This window comes from Dromaius novaehollandiae, chromosome 17, assembly GCF_036370855.1.
Source record: "Dromaius novaehollandiae isolate bDroNov1 chromosome 17, bDroNov1.hap1, whole genome shotgun sequence".
NCBI lineage: Eukaryota > Metazoa > Chordata > Aves > Casuariiformes > Dromaiidae > Dromaius > Dromaius novaehollandiae.
In genome coordinates this window covers 3,447,725-3,470,031 of record NC_088114.1, presented here as the reverse complement: position 1 = coordinate 3,470,031, position 22,307 = coordinate 3,447,725, and the positions used below count along the sequence as shown (strand labels likewise).

At 42.9% G+C, this 22,307-nt stretch overlaps 1 protein-coding gene across 3 annotated transcripts in view; it reads left to right on the top strand.

Moving 5' to 3' along the window:
* MLXIP (MLX interacting protein) overlaps positions 1 to 19,394 on the top strand; it is a 53,575-nt gene extending 34,181 nt beyond the window's left edge. Inside the window, exons 8-18 of one of the 3 annotated variants that reach the window (XR_010392026.1) lie at positions 59 to 150; positions 319 to 982; positions 3,937 to 4,058; positions 4,695 to 4,881; positions 5,687 to 5,811; positions 7,866 to 7,967; positions 9,780 to 9,907; positions 10,958 to 11,081; positions 13,062 to 13,191; positions 13,777 to 13,959; positions 14,345 to 19,394. Coding sequence is in view for 2 of the 3 variants with exons in the window: in XM_026114492.2 (XP_025970277.2) it covers positions 59 to 150; positions 319 to 982; positions 3,937 to 4,058; positions 4,695 to 4,881; positions 5,687 to 5,811; positions 7,866 to 7,967; positions 9,780 to 9,907; positions 10,958 to 11,081; positions 13,062 to 13,191; positions 13,777 to 13,898 (1,796 nt within the window). In the remaining variant the exon portion in view is untranslated. Of the gene's footprint in view, positions 1 to 58; positions 151 to 318; positions 983 to 3,936; positions 4,059 to 4,694; positions 4,882 to 5,686; positions 5,812 to 7,865; positions 7,968 to 9,779; positions 9,908 to 10,957; positions 11,082 to 13,061; positions 13,192 to 13,776 lie in introns of those variants that run through there. The other 2 variants (XM_026114492.2, XM_064521961.1) reach the window with 2 other exon arrangements.
* The last annotated feature ends 2,913 nt before the right edge of the window (positions 19,395 to 22,307 follow it).

Sequence of the window (22,307 nt, the reverse complement as noted above, 5' to 3'; positions counted from 1 at the left end):
AAAAGATTATTGATTCTATGAAATATAGAAGATTAATAAGCGACTTTTCATATTTCAGATTTGTTCACATCCAGTCGTTCCAGTAATTATTTCCCTTCTGTGTCTGCTGTCAGTTCTGCTACCACAGACAGCAGCAACCAATCTTCTCAGGTAAGGTTGATTCTCGATGTTTACAACAGACTCAGCTCAAACATGTATGTGTTGTGTAGATGTTCAGACACGAGCCAGGTTCTCTACTTCAGAAGGAGTTGAGAAGAGGCTCAGATGAAGAGTTTCAGGGGTCAACTCTGAATCAGAAATATTTTTCTTTTCTGTCAGTCTCCTGTCCTGCCGTCGGGTTCATTACCCAACGCACTTCCAGCGGGGAACCTCAGTGATGGACTGATTGCTTCCTCAGTACCTGCTCCTGTCATTCCTGATGTTGGCGCTGACCAGTGCTCCAGCATTAGAAGTGGGGGATCTTTCATCCAGCCAGCAGACTTCACTCCTGACTCGTCTCTCAGCGGGCCACAACCTTTTGTCCCAGTATTTCAAACTCCTCTGCCACTGCTTCAACCTGCGACCCCACAGCACCAGTCCCCGTTGCCTGCAGTGCCTCTGAATACTGGCTTAAGCTCTCCACCATCTGCTTTTGCTGCCCCAGAAACCCAGAAGTTTGGCCTCTGTGAATCTACAGTTATCACCCATACAGCTTCCGCCACGCTGACCCACAATGCCCCTGCTACCACCTTCAGCCAGAGCCAGAACCTTGTCCTGGCCACGCAGCAGCCGGGGGAAGGAGTGCCTTGTAACCTGGCTTTCCAGACTGCTGTCCTGCAGGGGCAGCCCCGGCCCCAGCTCCAGTCCCAGCTGACGTTTGCACTCCCTAAAGCTGTTCCCCTGGCCAGTGCTGGGACACGGCCCAAACAGTCACAGAAAATAGTGCCTGCTCCGAAGCCTGAAAGTGTGTCCTTAGTGTTAAAGAATGCCTTCATCACCCCAGGTGAGAGGCATTGGTGTGGTGTTTCTCTTCACTGAGCAGGTCTACTAGGAGGGAGTGATCTTGCTTTTCTTTTTTAAATAATGAGTAAAGATGCAGCTTGCTAAGGGTGTCCCAGGGACCCCTGAATCCACTGGAGTGTGGCTGCACTGCACGATGGGGTGCTCTGGACTGCTGCTAGGACTGGAAGCAGTTCTGTTGACAGTGTGCAAAGACACCTGCCAAAGGGGTGATTCACTGTGTGGTTTTCAGCCCCAAGATTATATCTCCTTGTAAGATTTGTGCTGAGCTCTATAGATGCATCAGCTTATGGGCTGACTGAAAGGAGAAGAACATTTGCACTCCTGCCCCATAGAAGCCTTGGTTTTGATATTTAATGCTGTTCTGATTAGCTCTGCTCCACTTAGCCACACAGCAGAGTAGGAGATGGCAGGGAGACAAGTGCGGGATGGAGAATGGCAAGTTTGTCACTGTCACTGACTCATCTGGTTGCCCTGGACAAGTCACTTTGCTTATCTGTGCATCACTGCCCTCTGTAATACCAGGGTAATATTTTCCTGCTTCAGCTGTATTCGGAGGTTGAGCTCAGTGTGCCTGAAAACAGCCGTGGAAATGGACCACAGCGTTGGTGCAGAGGGAAGCATGGGAGCGCACATTCGCAGACCATCACTGGAGTGATGGGAACCAAACGTTTGGGTGGGATAGGACATGGAGCATGCAGGGAACTGGGGATCTTTGCCTCAAACAATCTGGAGACTCCTGAGATGCTGTCAGGAGCATGTGATTGTTTTAGTTCAGTGTATCAGTGTGTAACTGATAAGCTGGGACCACCACAATTGCATTCATTGGGCATGATCTGGAGAAATTTGTGCTACAGGAGGCTGAGGACAGCAAACGTGAGCAGAGAGAGTTTTGCTGGCAGTTCTTGTGGGAGAACTCAAGACTAGGGCAGGACAGGCAATACACTTTTTCTTGGGATTATTGCATACTATCTTCAGACTTGTGCTGGTTGGTGGCAAAGTGGCTTCAGCCACCTGAAAAGTGCAACAGTAATCCAAGAAAACCCCTGCCTGGAGGAGTATCATGAAACAAGCTTTACTAGGGAATAGGTGTGTCTGCCAGGGCCTGGCGCTGTGATTACCCATCAAAAAATCACTGTTTAGGAGTGGGACAGACCTGATGATCTAATTCTAGCATGTCACTGGGAACAAGTTGGTCCATGGTTAATAGCACTAAGTTGCTCCTTGCCATGTTTCTGCCTGTGGTCTGTTATGAAGCAAGAGTCCATGTACCTTCAGCAGTCAAGACCTGCATTACTTACCTAGTAAAGCATTGTAGGCAACGCTCATTGCCAGAAAGCCTTTGCTCCTAGTTTACTCAGTGCCTCCTCAGTTGTATACCTTGTTCCTCATCCCGTACGTCACTTTTCCAGTACCTTATCAGTTACTTCTGCACTATTGCTACCAACAGTTTTGTTTCTCATCCAGATTTTTTTTTTCATTCCTGGCAGTGGCGTGTGTTCAGGGATCACAGTGCTCCAAAATCACTGTGACATCATGCTCAGAGTTCAAATCCAAGATTTTATCTCAAGACTGTAGCTTTATTTTTGGCAATAGAGTAAACATCAGTACTTATAACTGAGGCATTTATGCCTGTTATTTGTGTTCGGGACACACAAATCACCTCATGATTATAAAGTGAATTGCATTATAACCTCTTTTGGAAAGGGATGTATTATGTTTATTGCCATGTGAAATAAGGACTCAGAAATCTGTGCAAGTTGTCTCATCAGGTGCAAGATTTCACATGGAAAAGAACTGTGCTATCACCACTACAGCTTAAATGTTCTGATTTGGAGAGGAGCATCTACAGAAGATGTGTATGTAGGATAGAAACCTGAAACCTCTAAAGGGGTATCTAAACATGTGCTGATCGTTGCAGTTACCCAAAGGTGGAAGTCAGAAATACCAAGTTTGTGCAGTAGAATTAGTGCACTGGTAAGAGTAGGCTCTTCCGCTCGTTAGAGATGTCGTGGATACAGCTGGGCAGTACAGCAGTGAACAGTGGAGGGAGGGTGATTCCAGCTTTGCAGGTGGGAATGCTCAGACCAAGAGTGAGCTGCCTGTATGAGAGTGACTGTGCGCTCCGCCAGACATACCTACAACAGGGCCTCCCGGAGTTGTGCAATCCACAGGACTTTCCAGTAAAGGCAGTACAGAAACTTTAGCTGATTCAAAACGCAGTTGTCATTAGCCTCAGATGACACAGACGAGAGAGGACATTAGGTATCATGCACTGTCTCCCTTTTTGCTATACGTAGTCTTCAGTATCCTCATGCTAAACTGCCGAGGGTGGGTTGCCAGGGATTGAGCTATTCTGACTCTTTTCATACACCATGACTTCACGAGTACAAAGGAGAGCTGAGGCCATGCTGTGTGTCATGTAAAGCAGCTATAAATCCAGATGGTGAGAGGAGCTAGTAGAGTGAGGCAGTAAGGGAGTGAAAATTTAATATATGGACAAGGAAGCACAAAGTACGAATATGCATCCATCAGATGGTTTCTGTCAGGGGTCAGCAGAGCAAAGCTGAGATCCAAGCAGCAGGGATGTGAGAGGAGAAGTGATGAAGAGGATCCTCCTCCTGTGAAACCCAGCTGTGATACAATGAAGACATGTTGTACCTCCCTGATTTACTAGGTGCCTCTGTAAATGTACCTTGAAACAGTGACAGTGATGCTAGAAGCCTCAGAAATAATTGAGGTGTTAGAGTCCTGTGTACTGGATTTATGGGACTGAGTTTATCAAAAAACTAGTAGCACACTGTGTTGCAGTGAAATAGTACCAAATAGGTGCCCGTTAAACTATTCCCCTGTTCCATGCCAAGTTATTTCATACAAAATAATCTCCAGCTTTTTTTCCTGTCTTTTTAACTATTCTAACTTAATTGTGTTCTTCAGCTGCCTTTCAGGGACAGTCCAGAGCTGTGATTGTAACTCCAGCACCTTTAAAAAGAGAGGGGATTTTGACTCCAGCCATGTCTCAGTCTAATGTTGCAATTGCACCAGCTGGAATTGCCAGAGTAAGGAGAAGAAAAAATATGTTTGTTTTAGGTGTGTTGCTTGCAAGTAGCTAGAGCTGTAATGCGCTCAGGAAGGTAACTGGTCTCCTAAATCTGACCTGTTACCCAGCATATGTGTTTGTACATTCAGCATTATGATTTGCTTATTTTTATTTTCACTACTTTGTGTGCCTGGAAGCACTATCTGGTCTTCACAGCCTCTGTCTCACACAACAACATGATTACAAAGAGGCATGTGTGCACAGTGCTGTGAATGGGGATGATTTATACTTTTTTAATCATCCAGAAACTAGAAAGAACCTAGCATGCTCAACTTTCCAATTACAAGTCGGAAAGTGTGCCTTGAGTACATGAACCAGTATATTTTTCCAATATGTTATGTAGAGGAAGATGGAAATAGGTTTTAGTATATTGTGCTGTTGACATGTTGTAATACCGCATTAAGTTATGAAGAGACACTGGTCTCCTGCCAGAAGTCTGACTTCAGTGCCTGCCAATTTCTCACGTTAGCCCTTGTTTCATGTCATCAGATTGTTAATCGTGTATTAATTTGCTACTTGCAGTGAAAAGCAAGGTAACCAATCTCTTTTTCTCTCTCTCTCCCTCTCTGCGTGTTTTTCCCTGTGCCGTTCCCAGGCTCCGGGGGTGACGGAGTTCCGCAGCAACATTCTGGTCGGTCCAGCGCAGCAGGCGCCGAGCAGCCAACAAACCCCGTCCGCAGTCTCGCGCCTCTTCTCTCCGAGTGTAGTCCAGGATGCGTTGGTGAAAAGAGAGCAAATCCCGTCCCACAGTAGCGGTTCCCAAGTTCCCTCGCCTACACCCAGTAAGTTAGAAAGCTCTGAGCATTGTCTCCCCTACGCGTACAAGACCATTTGCATTGGTTAGGTAAGATGTAAATGGGCCTGTAAGATTTCAGCTGAACAGAGATCCCAGGGTGATTTTCGAAGGAACGGCTTTTTAGGCCCTCTTACCCTGCAGCTTCATTTGCATCCAGTTGTTTCCAATATTTGTTCTAAACTGTTGTCTAACAGTTGCTGTGATTTTCTGCTTTCTGTAAGTGACTCCTTTCTGAAAGGAAGCACCGTCATTTTCACAAAGAAATAATCAAACCAGTTTGAAAGGCATCTGTGTAGAAAGGGCTGAATAGGTTTGTTGTTCAGTATCATAATTATAATTCTTTGATCAGAGGATCTCAGATACAATCCGCATTATGGTAGGCCGTGCAAAGACTCCTTTGGTATATGTGTTGATAGAGGAGTTTGAAGAGATGCATGCTGCTTTTGCCAGCAAATTGTAAGTATTACTGTCAGGTCCCAGGCTTTTAGAGCCTCAAGTGGGAGTGTCTAGCAGGACAGTGGAATCAGAGCCTACACATTCGATATGTTTTTGCTGACGTGTATATGTATGAGAGGAGTATGATATATCAATATTCTCAGGGTGTATTAGCCTTGTGTGATGAAATATTAGACTTTCTCAGCAATCTTGACTAGCATCTAGCTGCTGTATCAATGAATATCATTTAGTTGTTGACTGTATTTCAGTTGTGTTCTGAATAGAAGTTTCTCAGCAGTTACATTTGCTACAGAAAGCCATTTTTTATGTGACTTGTCTTTTTTTCCTTTATGAAGGCCGAGACTGTCAGAATTCAGGCCAAGCTTCCCCCTGCACTTCTGAGCAGAGCCCCAGTCCTCAGTCTCCCCAAAACAGCTGCTCAGGAAAACCTGCCACTGACCCTCAGATAGCTGCATTTAAGGTGCGTGTCCTTTCCTTGGAGGTGGTTTTCTTGTTTGCCTTTGTAGTCCCCCCTCCTTTTTTTTCTTTTTTTTTTTTTTCTCCCTATGTCTGAGTGTGGACTGGAGAGTAAGTTGTGCTTCAGGAGCAGTGGAATATTTGTTTCTTGGGCTTAGCCTGCATTGCATCTATGCTGCTCTGTTCAATTTAAAATGTCAGACTTTAACACTCTGCTTCATTCCTGGGCAACCAGAGGGGCCAGGCTTAACTGTAGCTCTGCAGGTCCTTATGGTCAGGACAGCAGTTCCTGTTGCGGCTCACAGGAGTCTTATGACAGGTCTCAGTTTACTCAGTCAAAGGTTTCAGGCTTAGTTTTCTGAACGTGCTTCTAGCCGTTGTTCTGTTGGAGCTCTTCTGGCTCTTCGGGCCTGCAGGGCCCTGGCCATCCCCGCAGGGCAAGTTCTTGACCTACTGAGTTCGTACGTGTCTCCAGTGATGCTGTGCTGCTCCACAGAGGAACTCCTGTTTGGAGCACAGGCTCTACTGGTTACAACTGGAAGACACTCTGGGAATTATTGGGATAAGAGAGCAGCTGAAAGTGCTGGTTGTACCTCATATACAAGCTGACGTTGTCAGAATATTTTCTTGGATGATATGAGAAACTTCTCCACAAAAAACAACCAATACAGGAAAATCAACTCTAACCCTCGCATCCACTTTGTTCCGAAAGGAGCGTCACTTAATCATTTTGCGAGTGACAATCCCTTTTTGGCTTCTTTGTCTTTTTATACCCCGTGAGTTGGTGTCAGCTTGGTTACTCCTGGGGCAGAGAGGTAAGTGTAAACACTTGCAGCCTGTGATTGCAGCCAGTTCTACTTCTGTTGCAGAGGAAGATCAGAGTGCCACTTGCTGAGCATGCTGCAAGATATTCATGGTAGCCTGCGCTTCTTTGCTTAGCATAAATGCTCACAATCAGTAGTTGTAGCCCATTCTTGCTGCTAGAGAGTAAGTTAACAAAGGAAAAAAATTCCTTTGAAAAAACCAAAGAAACCCTCTTTCATGATCCCCGGATGGGAATGAAGGCATGCTTTTGATGGGAAAGTAGCCACCAGATGGAGCAGTGTTCTTAAAAGTAAGGACACTGCAATGAGACGAGCTTTATAGCTGTTTCAGCTCACCTCTGTTGACAGGAATTGTATTGAATGTGTACCGTCAGTAACTCTTCCATAAGAAAGGAGGGAAACAGTGAGGTTTGCCTGTCTCCAGGTGCAGGTTCTTTGCTCCTTTGCAGATGGCATCATTAATTAGACTAAGCAGTTCCATTACTGCAGGGTAAAATTGTTTCTTCAATGTGGCAAAATATGGAGGGCACTGGAAATCTCAGTTCTGCTCTTGGACCTGCATTTGATTTGTTTTTGGGCAGCCACTTTAACTGCTTTGTCGCATGCTTTTACTTGGTTATAAAATGGGGTGATGGTGAGTTACTGTTGGGAAGCCTAGCTCTGCAGAGAAACACGTTCTCAAAGCGCAAACTCTTTATTCTCTTCCAAGGATTATGGTAGAAACAGCTTCTAAGTTTTTAATGCTGCAAATGAAAATGTTAATTCCTGACAAAGGTTTTATCTTCAGTATGGGTCACAGCTGTGGATGCCTTTTTTTTTTTTTTTTTTTTTTTTTTTTTGTCTGCAGTTGACACCAGCAGACGTTCCATGTGTTTTAGGAAAAAAATGATACAGACTATTAAACTTGCTGGTCACAAGAAGATTCTAACAAATTGCATGTCCCTAAATATAGAATTAGATTTCAGAAAAGGGAATTGTGTAGCAGTCTTGAAGAAAATAGGAATTTTTACTTTAAAAAGAAAACTTGAAAGGTTTGGAATTGAATTTAATGAACTGGACATTTTAATTTCTCAAATCATTGTTTACAAGTTTATAGCCATGTCGCTTGGACTAAGAATATTATGAATGCCATAATTCAACAAAAATCACACTGTGAATTTCAATAGCTGAAATAATTATAGAAGTAGAACAGTAGAGGAGAACAGCATAGATTGAGTTAATTTTATTTATGCAGAATCGAAGAATGAAGCATATTTCAGCAGAACAAAAACGAAGGTTTAACATCAAGATTGGTTTCAGTACTTTGAACAGCTTGGTTTCAGCCAACTCCAATTCGGTAAGTAACTTGGCACCGCTAACAGTTTAATACGGAATTTAAGAAACTATGAGGCATTCTGCAAAGAGTTGTTAATAAATTTAACCTCTCTGCTGTTTACTAAGAATGCCAGGCCGTCAGTGAAGATACTTGAACTGAGGGACTTGGAAAGGTTAGGAGGAGAAGTCCGTGGCTTCTCATCAGAAGATTGTGAGAGCACCCTTTTTCTCTTAGATAGTGTTGTTTCAATGGATTTCGAACATTCAGCAAATCTTCTCTGATGAGATGCTGCAGCTTTAAAGCCAATGAGGAAAGAAGAAAACTGATACTTGTGCTCCTTCTCCCGCGACCCCAGTAATGATGATTTTTTCACGTGTGCAGCATAAGATGACTTTGTATTTACTGTTATGTTGCTTTTCTTTTGAAATATTGGTGTTTTACATTCATTCAGGATGTTCTGGTCCCCATAGCTGGACTTAAAAAGGGTCTGTCTAGCCAGTAGCGTGAGCTTATTCTGCCTGCACCATGAGCCAGCCTGGCCTAATATGCCTTGATGTTAAGCCGAGCTAATACATCTTCCTATGAGAACCATTTGTTAGCTTAGGCTTCATGCTGTGCTAACCGCAGCTCTACTGCTTTTGGTCAGCTAGGAGCACGGCAGAGCAACCTCGTGCACCTGCAAATACTGTTGAAACATGTCAGTGTGTCAACGGATGAAAAGTGTCCAGTGAGATTTCTGAAAGTTTCTACACTCTTTACTCCCGAGGGGAGGTAGGAGCCTGACCACTTCAGATGATTTTGAAAATCCCACTAGGTCTCGACATCCAGTATCACTAGCTGCCTTGAAGAATTTGGCTGTGTGTCCACAGAGTTGAAAATATTCTGGTTTTTTTCCTCTGTCACTCATCTTCTATGCATACATTTACAGGGGGGGAAATCCCAACTAGTTTCTCCATGTCAAATGGCTTTGTTTGAATCAAGAACATATTCTGTCTATGCTAGCTAACTTATCTCACTAAACTGAAAGCAAAATCACTGAAACATAGGCTTGGCTGCATGGCAGAGTTCTAAATGTCCTTTAAATACCAGAACCTTTTAAGTAGCGTATCAACTGATTTCTTTACATCATTTTTATAATTACATATGTTTAGGCCATAAGTTATCAGAATTTCACTTCCTATTTTGAATAACCTATCTGAAAAGTAGGCAGTTTTAAAAACTTGACTTTAATAAAATATCTGATTATTTTGTTTTTCAAGTACAAATTTTTAATTCTTTCTTCAAAACTGGAAGCAGTTTTTGAAAAAGATCCATGACATTGTTTTTGTTACCTTTGGTAATAGCTAGATCACAATGTGTAGATATGTTGTGTTTAAAAATTTCAGACTTCCCAAACCAAGTAATCTAAATCATCAGCTTGGAATGATGCTTCTAACAGCACAGTAAATGTATCAGCAAATGCAGCACATCCCTCAGTACCCCAAGTAAAAGTTGTAAATATTTTTAAGAGGACCAATAATTAAATGTAACATTTTAATACTTCTTGAAGTACTTCTTTCAAGAAGAACAAAGTAGCAAAAATACAATCTGGGGTAGAAGAAAACTACTGCAACCACCTTTCTCTGCACTAGTGTGCAAATGGGAATCAGAGAAATGAGAATGTTATCTTCACTTAGTGCTTCTGTCTGCCTATCTATGTGCTTTGCCAGGGTGAAGGAAACTTAAGAAAAGGTGCTGAAGTGCTTTTCTGGGTGTTACAGCAGGTTAGGGGCAAACTCTTCATCTGTTTAGCTTTGTTCCAGAAAGTGAGCTCTATGTTTGTGTTTGGTCTAGATCAGCCATGCAATCACTCTCCAGAAAACAGTAGAATATATCGCTAAACTACAGCAGGAAAGAACACAGATGCAAGAGGAAACCAGGCGCCTTCGGGAAGAGATCGAGGAGCTAAACGCTACCATCATGTGAGATTTGGGGAGATTTCTGTAACGGAGCTGTGCAGGTGGAATGTTGCTTTGGCTAACAACAGGGGATGTTTGCCTCAGATGTCATGCCAAACAACAGATGGGTATTGAAGACAAGTAGAGTTGCTACCAGCTTCCAGACAAAAAGCAGAGTTGTTGTGGGATGGGCGCTGGTAGCAAACCGTGGATTTTCAGCAAGTTCTGACCATGAATGCACGACAGTGGCAGCATCAGAAAAGCTGCATCAGGTCAGTTAGAATAATTTGGAGACAGAGCCAGTGACGATTGCTTTTAAAGCTAGGCTTACTGGGGATCAAACACTCCTACTCTTCACGATAGCTTTGCTGCAGCTTTCTTTCCAAATGCAACCTATTTTTATTGGAAGCAGTATGGTTGAGTAGGTAGGAACCAGGTCTCGGAATTAAGGAGTCTTGCTGCTGACTGGATGTAACCTTGATCAAGTCAGTTCACCTTTCTGGTGCCTCAGTTTCCTCCATGGGTTTATGCTGTTTAGGCCTTATTGCAAAGCATGTTGAGATCCCCAGTGTTTTTTCTTCCATCCACAGAAGTGTTAGGCATTATGTAATTAGGCTGACCAGTACATCAAAACCTTTTATTATTTTTGAAAGTATGATAACATCTGTTTGGTTTTATTTCAAACTGATCTCTTTCTTAAGAGTCTTTGTAATATTTTCTTCTGTAACATTGCTCAGGAGTGGGTCTGTAAATTTTTCCTTAACTCCTAACATGCTTCTTTCTAAGTGGACGCCAAAAACAATTTGTTTTGTGTTATACTTTGTTTTTAGTTTTGTTGCTTGTCATAAGAAGTGTGTGGCAGCTTGAGAGATCGCTTTGCTACATGAATGTAGACAAAATTGATTGGAAAACAGTATGTATTCCTGACAAATAAATACTGGGGCGATCTTTTAGTAGGAAGCTACCTCAGTCCGGGAAACTGGGGATGCACGCTTTCCTTACGTTACGTTATAGTCTGGAAGGGGAGTATGTCCTTTGTGGTGAGATGCTGACCTCAGGATATCTTCTTTTCAGTTCTTGTCAACAGCAGCTCCCTGCTACAGGTGTTCCCATAACACGGCAAAGATACGGTCACATGAGGAGGATGTTCGATGAGTATGTCAGAAACAGGACCCTCCAGAACTGGAAGTTTTGGATTGTATCCTTTTATGTTAATCTCTTTAACATCAGATTTGGTATTGATATGTTTGGAGCCAAGAACTCTGGATTCTGAAGCTGTGACTTTAAACTAAGTTGTTTAAGTAACTCATTTCCTCAGTTTTCACATCTATATGGGGATGTGAATCCTTGCCTTACAGGCTGTTGTGAGGCAGAACTCATTCACTGTTTGAAGTAAATTAGAAAAACAGAGGACTTTAATTTAACAGTGAAAATGACTGTTTAAAGAAAATCTCCCACGTTTGCTAATCGGATAGTGTATTTATTTTATGTTGCTCCAAGATGTTAAATGCCTGCAGAACTTGGAAGGGAGAGACATGCAGACCATGGTAGAGGTTACCAGGGATGAAAATGGGAGTTTGGATAGCCAGCGGTGTATGATATTTGGGGGAAGAGAAAGGTTCATAGGCAAAGTAGTGTTCCCAAACCTCTCTTTGCAGGTCAGCATGTAATTCTGAGGGAACAGTTGTCCTAACAACTGGGTTGAATCCTTAGCGTGTCGTGATGTATTTCAGAATATCTTGCAGTAAAAGCTGGCAAGGCCCAGGGGTGGCTGCTAATAAAAGATGAAATGACTGTGAGAAAGAGAAGGAAGCTTCATTACAAATCTGAAAATACTGTAGTTTCTGTTGCATATACAAGGGAAATGAGTAATGTGGTCTTGGGCTATTAGAGATAACCCAAGAATAGAATACCCTGTAAAAGTAGAATACCAATAGAAGAATACCCTTGTCGTTCTTCCAGTCACTCTGCGAAAGACTTTTAAGAACATGCAAATCCTCTCTAATATTACAGGCGATCATTAGACTTATCTTGATTGTTAGCACACTGAGGAAGATGAGGGTGTATCGCAGTGCTGAGATTGGTTTGGGCCATGTTCTCACATGCTGCTGATCGTAGTCAGAAAGACCCATCTAGGAGTAACATGATAAACCCACATATTCTGAGTCTTCAGATGAGTTCCTCAAACCAGCTTCTGAAATAAATACGCCACGAGTTGGAACCTACTTGGTGGATTACCCTGGCACTCTTATAACACCTTGTTTTGAAGCTAAAGCACGGCAGCCACTCCAGGAAAGCCCATCTGAAGGCCTGGGAGCTGGGGCCAGCCAAGGCCTGTGGTGTTGCTCTGTGCATTTCAGCTCACTGCAGGCTAAGAGTTCTGTCTACTACTTTTCTGCCAGAAAGGTTTTGCCAAGTCTGGGCCCATCTTCCAGGCAGAGAGGATAGACCAAAAGAAGAGCCTGACAGTCTTCAGCTTGCTGCTATTCTGGTTTGGATAGATGCAGATTGGCAAGGCTGGTCCTTAGTAAAGGAATCTCTGCCATGTTGTTGACTGTGTCCAAGAATATGTTTATGCAGCTGGAGCTCTTCGTTTAGCTGCAGTAGCAGAGAACTCCAGCACTTGCTGAAAAATCTGCCTGGGAAATTGGCTGAATACTTTCACTGTTAGCCTGTGCTGGATTCACTGCTGCCAGGTGAGACTCATCCAGGTACCCAGGCTTGGATGCGTCTGTGGTGTGCCGTGGTCAGAGCAGCTCAACCCTAAGGCTTCTGCATCCTCTTGCTCTGAAAGCATCAGTGTTACATGGGAAGAGGTGGTAAAAAAGAAATTGTGCACTCGTGGCAGTGCCACAGCATGCAACTGGTTTGTAGAAATTGAGAAGAGCTGATGACAGCTCTGAGCAAATCACTTGTGATCTGCTCAGAGATCAAATCAGTCATGCAGAAATTTTACAAAAAATAATCACTATAACTCGGAGCTGCTGTTCAAATTTTTCCTTTTCCTTAGTGTCACAAATTGAAAAAATTTATTTGACAAAATGTTCCAGTCTTTCAAGTAGCTGAAGTCCATTTAAAAATCCATTTTTTTGTTTGTGGATCAAGCTGTATTAGCCTTTTCCTTAGAATGTTTTGAACTCTTCCTTTGTTCTCTCCTTTAACATTTGATGATTTGCAGTTCAGCATTATTATTAAGCCATTGTTTGAGTCCTTCAATGGGATGGTTTCCACAGCAAGCTTTAAGGATCTGAATCAAACTGCAATGGCCTGGTTGGATCAACACTGTTCTCTTCCCGTTCTGAGGCCAAGTAAGTAGTGCTCTTGCTAGCAGTAATTCCAGATCGAAGTAAGTGAGACCGTATATAATACTGCTTCTTGAAAGTCAGCGTAGGACAGAGAAGCACATGATGCTGAATACGTTTTCAATATCTTTTCATTGTTTCAGTGGAAAGATAACAAGCTCTCCTACTATGACAGCACCTGGTTACAAGCTTAACACTGAGGAGAAAAAGCTTACTAAACTTCTAAGTATAGATTCCAGAATTTAAACAGACTCAAGCTGCATTTAAATTTTTAATACTCCACTGTAGTTGAAGTAGTGTTTGGCAGTGTGATTTGCCTCATTATAAAGGGAGAGGCTTTGCAGATTTGTATTTACCTTTGAAACGATCTTCTCTGTTTGCGCACGATGGCTTGATCCTCTCCCCTTATGATTCAGCAAGTATTTATATTTACAGTTGTTACTGCCAAGTGATACTCTCTTTAATAGAAGAGATTGGTGTTGTGTTAAAGCCCTAGATCTCCTTCCTAACACCCTTGTACACTCTTATGCATAGATTTGTTTGCAGCCAGATTAATGTTTTTTTGTAATACCTTTCTGACCTTTATTCTAGTGGTGCTGAACACCCTTCGGCATCTAAGTACAACCACCTCAATTCTGTCGGATCCATCGTGCCTGCCAGAGCAAGCCACTGAGGCCATTAACAAGATGAACAAAACAGCTGGTGAAACCTAACAACCAAAGACTATGAGTTGCTTATACAAGGTGTGGAGAACCTGCCAGTCTAAGCAGCCTGGTGAGTCTCCTTTCAGCTGGTGCACTTTAGAAAGAATTCTCTCCATCATCCGAGACGTTGTCCGGGGCATCTGACTTTGCCTTGGAATATGTGGAAGTATGATGCAACGTTGTCATAACATTTTGATTCCTCTTCAGTGCTGTGCTCTGCTCCGTTAAGCGAGAACACCAAGCTCAGGTAAATTAAGCAGGTTTGAGTCCTGCTGGCAGCAATATATCTCCATCAATGCAGCATGCATCTATATGCAACAAACATCTTTCTATAAAGCAGCTTCAAGTAGTAATTTCTCTGAAGTGTAAATCTTGTACACCAAGGAATGGTCTCTTAAAGGGGAAATACGCTTTTGATTTCATGAAACAAAATGTGCTTTTTATTTTGTTTTCAGGTGTTCAGTTCCATTCGTTTTACTTGAACAGTACAAATTGTTAAACAGGATCATATTAAAAACCAAAGGAGAAGAAAAGTCCATCAGTGATGTCAACTCATGACAGAATACTAGAATTAAAATCTCAGGCTGTGTATTGTGTATTTTTATTTTAATGAGTGTATCATTTGCATATGATCAGTTTCAAGGCACGCTTCATTTCCTCGCAAATGAAGTAGCTGATTTTTATTATTTTTCCTGATTTAGCCATTGCAAATGAGTAGCAGGCTGTGCAGTAAGTGCAAGAGAGCAGTTTTAGTTTCCATAGATTCTGCAATTATAATAGAAACAAGAAATTCATGCGCAGTTTATCTGTAAACTCTTTTCTTGCACTCTGCAGAGCTGAGCTGCCTTCCTCATAAAATGCGCTCATATAAAACACATCCGTAGATAAATGTAGTAACGCTTCAGAGACAGGAATTGCGTTTGTAATGTTAGGAAACTGACTTTTATGTTTTCTCAGAAACTGTATCAAACCACATGGACTTTTAAACCATTCTGAATTTCTTTGTCTTTTTTGCATATTCTTTCTGCTTTCTATCTGAAAAACCTGAAGGACTTGGCCAAAGTTGTTTGTCTGTAGTAGCAAGGTTATGTTAAACATGGATTTTAAAACACATCTTGTTTAAAATTTGAAATATTGCATTACAGTTTTCTGTGACAATCTCCGCTAATACCACCCTTTGCTGCAGGTGAGCTTAGTCTCATTACAGCAGTGGCAGTGTGTCCATCATTAAACAGCGCTGGGATATTCATTCAAGCCCGTCGTTTGTGCTTCGGGCTGGAATGATCCTGTGACCCTTGCAGTTCCAGTCCTTACGTGATCCCGATTCTTAGGAGCTATGCAAACTGTGGATAACTGCCCCGGTACCTCCTGTGAGCAGTTTTCTTCCAGTTTCAGAAGCAGGCTGTCTGGAGGTGATTAGCAGGTTGTCACAGTGCTAAAATGAGGAACAGCCAAGACATACGGACATTGCACGTTCTGAAATGGGGTCAGTAGGTTCCCTTGCTGGGATGTAGTTTTTTGCTGCATTGTCCCCAATCTTCCCCACTTGTCAGACTAAACTTTTAAAAAGCAGCAAGAGGTTTGGGTGCTTTTCTTTCTTCCTCGGGGGTGTTTTTCTTTCTTCCTCGTTCTGAGATTATGCAGATAATGGTTTTCACTGCAGCATTCACTTGTGTGTGAGCAGGGCCCGTAGCACGGAGAAAGCGTGGAGGATTAGCTCCCGGGAACTGCTGCTCCTGAGCAGAGGGACTGTGAGCTGGGGAGTTGCAGGGCTGAAGGAGGCTGCTGGGGGTGGAAGGAACCTAAGGGGAGACAAACAAAATGGCATGACCTGAGCACCAACATGCCTTTCTGCAGCTGTAGAGAAGAATGAGGAGATGCTCTGCTCTGGCCCTTGCACCAAACCTTACAAATCGTTTGGAGTTTGTGCCACATATGAAAACCTGTGTCCCTGTGACACAGCCAGCAAAAATATGGGCCTCAGCTAAGGCATGGTTTGTTGAGATCGTTTATAAAGGTTGTCATAGTAATTAAGCGGTGAGTGGCTTTTCTAGGAGGATCCATATCCAGATGTTTCATACATAATATTTTAGTAAAACGAGCAATATTCTTTGGAATGCATCTGAATAAAAGGTGTTGAATAAATATAGGTTTTTTTTTCTTTTCCCCATATTTTGTTATCAGTGCTTTAATTCTCCCATTTTTATCGCTGATCTTGAACTTGATTCTAGAAAAGACTTTTAACACTGTGATTAGCTGGGCAGTGTCCCTCAAATTCTTCTTTACAGGACTATCTCTCTGAGATGCATAGATATCTACATGCATGTCCGCATGTTAAAAATATGTATCTGGTTTTATAGAAAGAAATCAGTAGGCAAATTGTCCAGGCACAGATCCACCTGTGGTTTTGCTGTACATCTAAGACAAACATATTCTGTAATGCCTTCTCTGCAGTGCAGCCTACTTGTCATGTAGGAATTGTGCCTGGTCCTTACCATGTTCTTAACCTTGTGTCACTGTGTTGCAGCTGAGGTTGCACTAGCAGCTATGAAATGAGATCAAAATGTTTTCTCACAAGCAAAGTGCACTACAGGCATGCTTCAAAGCCCAGGGAAGTCTGCTGACTTCCAAGCTTAGACCCCAGCATCTCAGATCTCACTGACTGCATTGGAAGCTGAGAGGGACCTTAAAGGAACAGGAAGGGGTAGTATGATAGAGCTGCTTAAAATTTTGCTCGTTAACAGTTTTGAACTGAATGTGGGTGGAGAAATCATTGTGCTCATTTCACAATGAGCTAGTTACGATTGGAGGGAAAATGCTTACTTTAATAACTTGTGGTGGAGAAACAAGCTCACGGCACATCTTTACTAGGTGAAGATTTGCAGTCTTTTAGGAAAAAAATTAAATCAAAGATTGCTTACTTAGGCAAGAAGGGAAGAAAGGTGTAGGAGGGGTAGGAAGGTAAAATGAAAAGATACTTTCCACGTAGGGCATTTCCCAGAAATGATCTGGCTTCTCTTTGAAGCAGTGATTCAGTGTGTTTTTGGCACCCTTTTGCAAATCGGAATTCTCTTCTCTCACCAGTCAACCTTATGTGATTTCACTTCAATAGGAAACGCAGGAGGAGAAGGTATACTATGTCTCACCTCTGCACTGTAGAAGTACTGAGGATTGCTGTTGGTATGAAAAGAAATCGGCCACATATGTATTAATTCCTGTCTTGATTTATGCTTTGTTGTGTATTTGAATTCCTTAGTCTATTTCTTCCTCACCCATTGAGGAGTTTAAATAATATATTTCTTTAAAAAAATACTTCATACCACTTTCACCCTAATTTAAGCAGTCTAGTTTCCTCTGTCTCACCAAAGTAAACTTATGCAAACAAAACACACTGTGCCTCTAGTCTAGAGAGAATTTCAGGTGCCACACACCTATCTCCAGTGGTTTGGTGCTGGACTTTTAAAGAAACCCCATGTAATCGAACAGCAGTCATATTCAGTCAAATCCAATTCACTTGGCTCAATAAAGGAGTGGCTGGATTAAATATTGTGACCTGTGATACACACAAGGTCAATTTGAGATTGTCTAGTGGTTCCTTCTGACCTTGAATTCTGTTAATATATTGTAGATGTACTCCTCCCTCCCCACTTCTAGGGAGCTTGTGCGTTATCTGGTGTAGTTGTCTTAGACTTGTATGCTCCCTGTTAACAGGAGAAACGAGGTGAAAAACTGAATCCAGGAGCAAGCTAAAATTGAGGGAATTAAATGAATGGAAGGGATGGAGACAAGTCCATGCTTTATTTTGATAATGTGATCTCTACACAAAACCAAAGGATTCTTGGTTAATACTAGTTGACCCCATTGGCAAGTTCTTCCATGCTTTGCCAGACCCTTAGGGAAGCTTTTCTTGAGGGGAGACTTAGCAGAACGTTTCCATCTGTGCCTTACATCCTGGGGTCCTGCGCTCATCTGATGTGTCTTGAGTCAGACATTTTTTCCCCTAATATGATGAGATGTGGAAAATTCAGTGAAATGACAAAGTGGGGCTTCCCTGGGTTTTGAGAGTGTATTTTATTTGCATGGCATTACTGTGATTCTTTAAAACTGAGGTTGTAAAAATTGTGTGTATATGAAAAAAGTTGTCTTTCCTGCTGACTTCACCATACTCTTCCCCTCCCATGTATGCATGTGTGTGCGCGCACACACACACACACACACACACACACACACACACACACACACACACACACGGTGTCGTACCAGTTGTTGTTTGACAGATCCTCAGTCAACATGAAAACGCATGAATCTCTAAATCTGGATGGCTTGGAAAGACGAAGGGCTAACAGAGTGCATTGGAAAGTAGCATCTTATCTAAGGAGTTAATCACTTTATTTTGTATCCTCAGGTTTTTTACATTCCTTTGTGTGTGTGTACATGCATGCACGCACACATGGTAGAGGTGAGAGGGGCAGGTAAGTTTAGTTTTGTTTGTTTTTAAAGCCCAGAACTCCCCAAAAATAGACTAAGGAGATGGAAGCTCACTGCAAAACCAGTAACACCATACTTTTGTAGTCCAGATTATTTGGAAGCAGTTTCTTTTTTTGTGTTTCTGGAGTGGACAGTTCTTGCCTTGATGTTGCCAACTAGAAGGTACTGTTCAAAATAAGATGAATTGTCAGTGATTTTGACTTTCTTTTTCCTCCATTTTTTTGTTCCTGAGCACCTTTACCATATGAAAAACACCCAAGATGAAAAGGCTAATGATCCCTGGTTTAGGTGCTTTAGGGATTCAGTCATGCCAGTCCTGGAGAACCCTGGACCACTGCTGATGACTTGCAGGAGGTCTTTCAATTAGGTGAGACAACAGGAGTTGTCCTGTCATTCTTCCTCAATTCGTACATTTGGGTTTTACAGGAGATTATTTGGTTTCTGAGGGTTTTATTGTATGGGGTCCCAACACTGTTCCCACAACATTAATTAAGGCCTCAAGTTTCCTTTTGTTTCATTCTTGGATGGATTTCATGCTCTTTTGCTGTGTTAGAGCAGAAGCAGTAGTACAGAGTTGTAGATTGATCTGTAAGACTTGATTCAGTTATAAACAAACACACCCTAGGTATATAATGGAATGACTTTGTAGGCATTATCTGAACTGCTTTTATATCTGAATTTTTCCAACATGAGTAAAGTTTTGAGACAAAAAAAGTCAATGTTAGGAGCGATCCTCTTAATTAACAATACAGTGAACAAATTGCTCCTTTCCTTCTTCTATCCATGTATTTAAATGTGTTTTAAGTGAATGGAGTTGATTTTTGCTGTAAAAAAGCTTGGAGGTATGAGGACTTCAGGTTGTGCTCTTGCTTTGCCTAGGTTTCCTGTTCTGTTGCATGACACAACTTCTGTTGTGCTGTTGATATGTAGCACTTTTCAAGTAGGTCTATTAAATTGTGCAATGCATTTTTTTTTATATTTACAACCAAAACAATAAAGGTTATTTTTTTGAAGAAACTGGTTGTAATGTCCTTAATTTCAAACTGGAACTTGGCTTGAAGGTGGGGAAATGGTGAGTAGAACTCTTCCCGGTTCATCCACCAGGACCAGCACCTTCCATCCCTTGGGCAACTCTGGAAGGTGACAGGGACTCGTTTACCTACTAGCAATGCTGAAGCTACCCCTTGGGGTCCTTGTGTTGGGCTCTCCCTTTGCAAGGCTTGTGTCCCCTATTGAGCGTCTGAAGCTTGAACTCCCTCTTTCAAGAACCTTGATGTCCCTTGGGCCCTTCTCAACTGAAAGAGCCAGCTCACTCTGGGCTCAGTTGGAGCTCACCAGTGATTTACCTCTCCTCATGCCTTGGCCAGCCAGGCTTTAAGTGCTCTGTGCTGGGTGTTCCCTGTCTCACCAAAGTCAGTGTTAGCCGTGAGCTAAAGGTGAGCAAAAATATCTGCGCTCCATAGTCAGCTCTGCTCCCTTTCTCTGAAGCAGGTTAGAGACGGGGAATGAACAGACTGGGTGCAATACCCCCTCCACAAGCCCGGTCTGCAGAGTGCCCATCTTTCTTCACCCTAAGTAACTGCTGGAGTTGTCAGCCTGCTGTTTCCTATTTTACATGACATAATTTTCCAAATGTGTTGAGGTTCTGATGTGTTCTTAGAGCAATCAGACCCTTACTATTAATTGTATTAAGCACAGTAGTGTGGGAGAGCTCTTTGGACAGAACTAACTGGACAAAGATCTTTTTTTCTGTACCTGATTTTAACTTGCAGCCTAGTAATCAAAGGTAGTCCGGGTGTTTCTCCAAGCAAGACAAAACTCTTAAGCCAGTAGGGGCTCCACCAATGCCCTGAGCCCAATGGTAGTATTTTCCTCTCAGGCTTGGATTTAGGGCTCTTGGTTGATATGCTGTTTGATGGTGATGGCAGTGGAGTCGACGGAGCTGCACTGTGAGTAGACAACATGGTATTCGCGTGGAATCGATGTCAATGTTAGACATTGAGCTGCTTCAATCCATTTAAAAAAACGCAGCAAACAATGAATGTTTCACCTTTGCCTTTAATGGCTGAATAAGTCGTTTCGGTTTTCTGTGCTTCAGTCGACAGCCCGTTGGCATATTGGATTTCCTTGTGTCCAGTGGAAGCGGTCTTGGGTGGCTGAGGCACTAGTTAAAGTGAAAGGTACTAAATGAGTGAAAAGAGAGATTCTTACTTTAAAATCATTGCTCAAGAGTTGATGCTGATTAATCTTGTGCTTGCAATTGGTGGCTTCAGCCTAATATAGCTTATGAGAACTTTTAATGAGTCAGATCTGCGGTTCCAGGAGAAGATAGAACAATTTTCTTACTCTATTCGCATTTAATTTTTTTTTAGTATCTTTAATTTGATCTCACACAAAGCATTTTGGTAGGAGAAGGGGGCGACAAAGAGTGCTATCTAAACAGCTTTAAATCAACCCTTTAGCCTGACATCACTCTCAGCCGAACATACAGATGTCTGTGTTCCTGCAGCGATGCTATCAAACCTCGCTGGGAGGAAGCTGTGGCTGGAGAGCACTGTTGCTTTAGAACTGATTTTGTGGTGATTTCAGTGAGGCTGGCATGACTGTAGCTCATGTGTCAAAAGAGAGTAATGGAAATGGCTTATTCCTGTGTCTGATAGTGCTAATCCTTGAACAAGACGGAAAGTGGACTTAGGTTTCCTCTTTGCAAATTATTTCAAATGAAATAAGTGCCGGAAGGTAATTGGCACGTCAATGGGCCAGCGGTCCAGGTCCCTCTTTATATGTACTGACATCCCATGTATTTTTCCAAAAGTATGTTGTAACCCAGCTCTGGCAGAGTTTGCTTTCTCCCAGCACTAGCTGAATCTGTTGCAAAACAAACAGCAAACGTTGCTCGCTAGCTTTTTTTTTTTTTTTTCTGCTTCTTCTGAGCTATATTTACTCTCAGGAACTCTCCTAGGGCTATTCTCATCAAAGAGGACTTCCTCTGGCGTGTGCTTATCAGCAGGAGGTGTGCGGATGGTGAGTACTTGGGTGACAGGGAAGTTCCCGGTGTGCCCACACTACAAAAGGGTCCTGTTATCACCCGGAGAGATGCTTAACATGTTCCTCTCTCGGAATGAGGTGCCCGGGCACCGAGCAGCGCAAAACGGAAACAAACCCACAAAAGGTTAGGCCCCGTCACCTCCCGAAGTGCTGCCGCTGCCTTCCCTTTTGATCCGCCTTAGAAAGTCCTTCCATGACCCCCCCATCTCAACTGCTCGTTCCTGCTCCTTGTCCTGGTGGGCCTTGAAGCCAATGGTTTCATGTTTGGTCAGGCTAAACGGGGAACTCCTTGTCAAGAAACCTGTGTGTACGACCATCTCGTCATCACAGCAGAGATGCGGCATGTGGTGCAAGTGTATCCCCTAACTCGTGGCCTGCCAGGGCTGAGGAGGATTCGGGGCCTGAATCTCCTGTCCCAGGAAAGGCACAAACTTGCAGTTCTCGCACTGAGCCCCAGCAGTCTCGTCCTCTTAGGAGTGACTTGGAGGAGCCTTGCTCTCTGCAGATGCTCATGCCTTCCTTGGAGCCTCTCTGGGCTTCAGCTGCAGCTTTTGAGCTCTCCGCCGCAGGCCTGCACGGCAGAGGTCCTCTGAATCTCTCGAGAAGGAAGCCACAAACACACCTCCACAGTGCAGCTACTGTTGGCTCTCAAGTGTCCTCTTTCCTGTTTACTCCAAGCTCAATCACCTGATATGTGACCCTAACCTATTTTATTTCCCTCCCTTTTTTTAAGCTGTCTGATGTTCTCAAAAGAAGCAGGAGCTCTTTGAAGAAGGAGCCTCTGTGCCTGGCCAGGGTGGGTGGGGAACCAACCACATGGGGATAGACAGACCAAAGGGGAGTGAGCGAGCAGCCCCACATCCATAGGCTGCCTGCAGGACC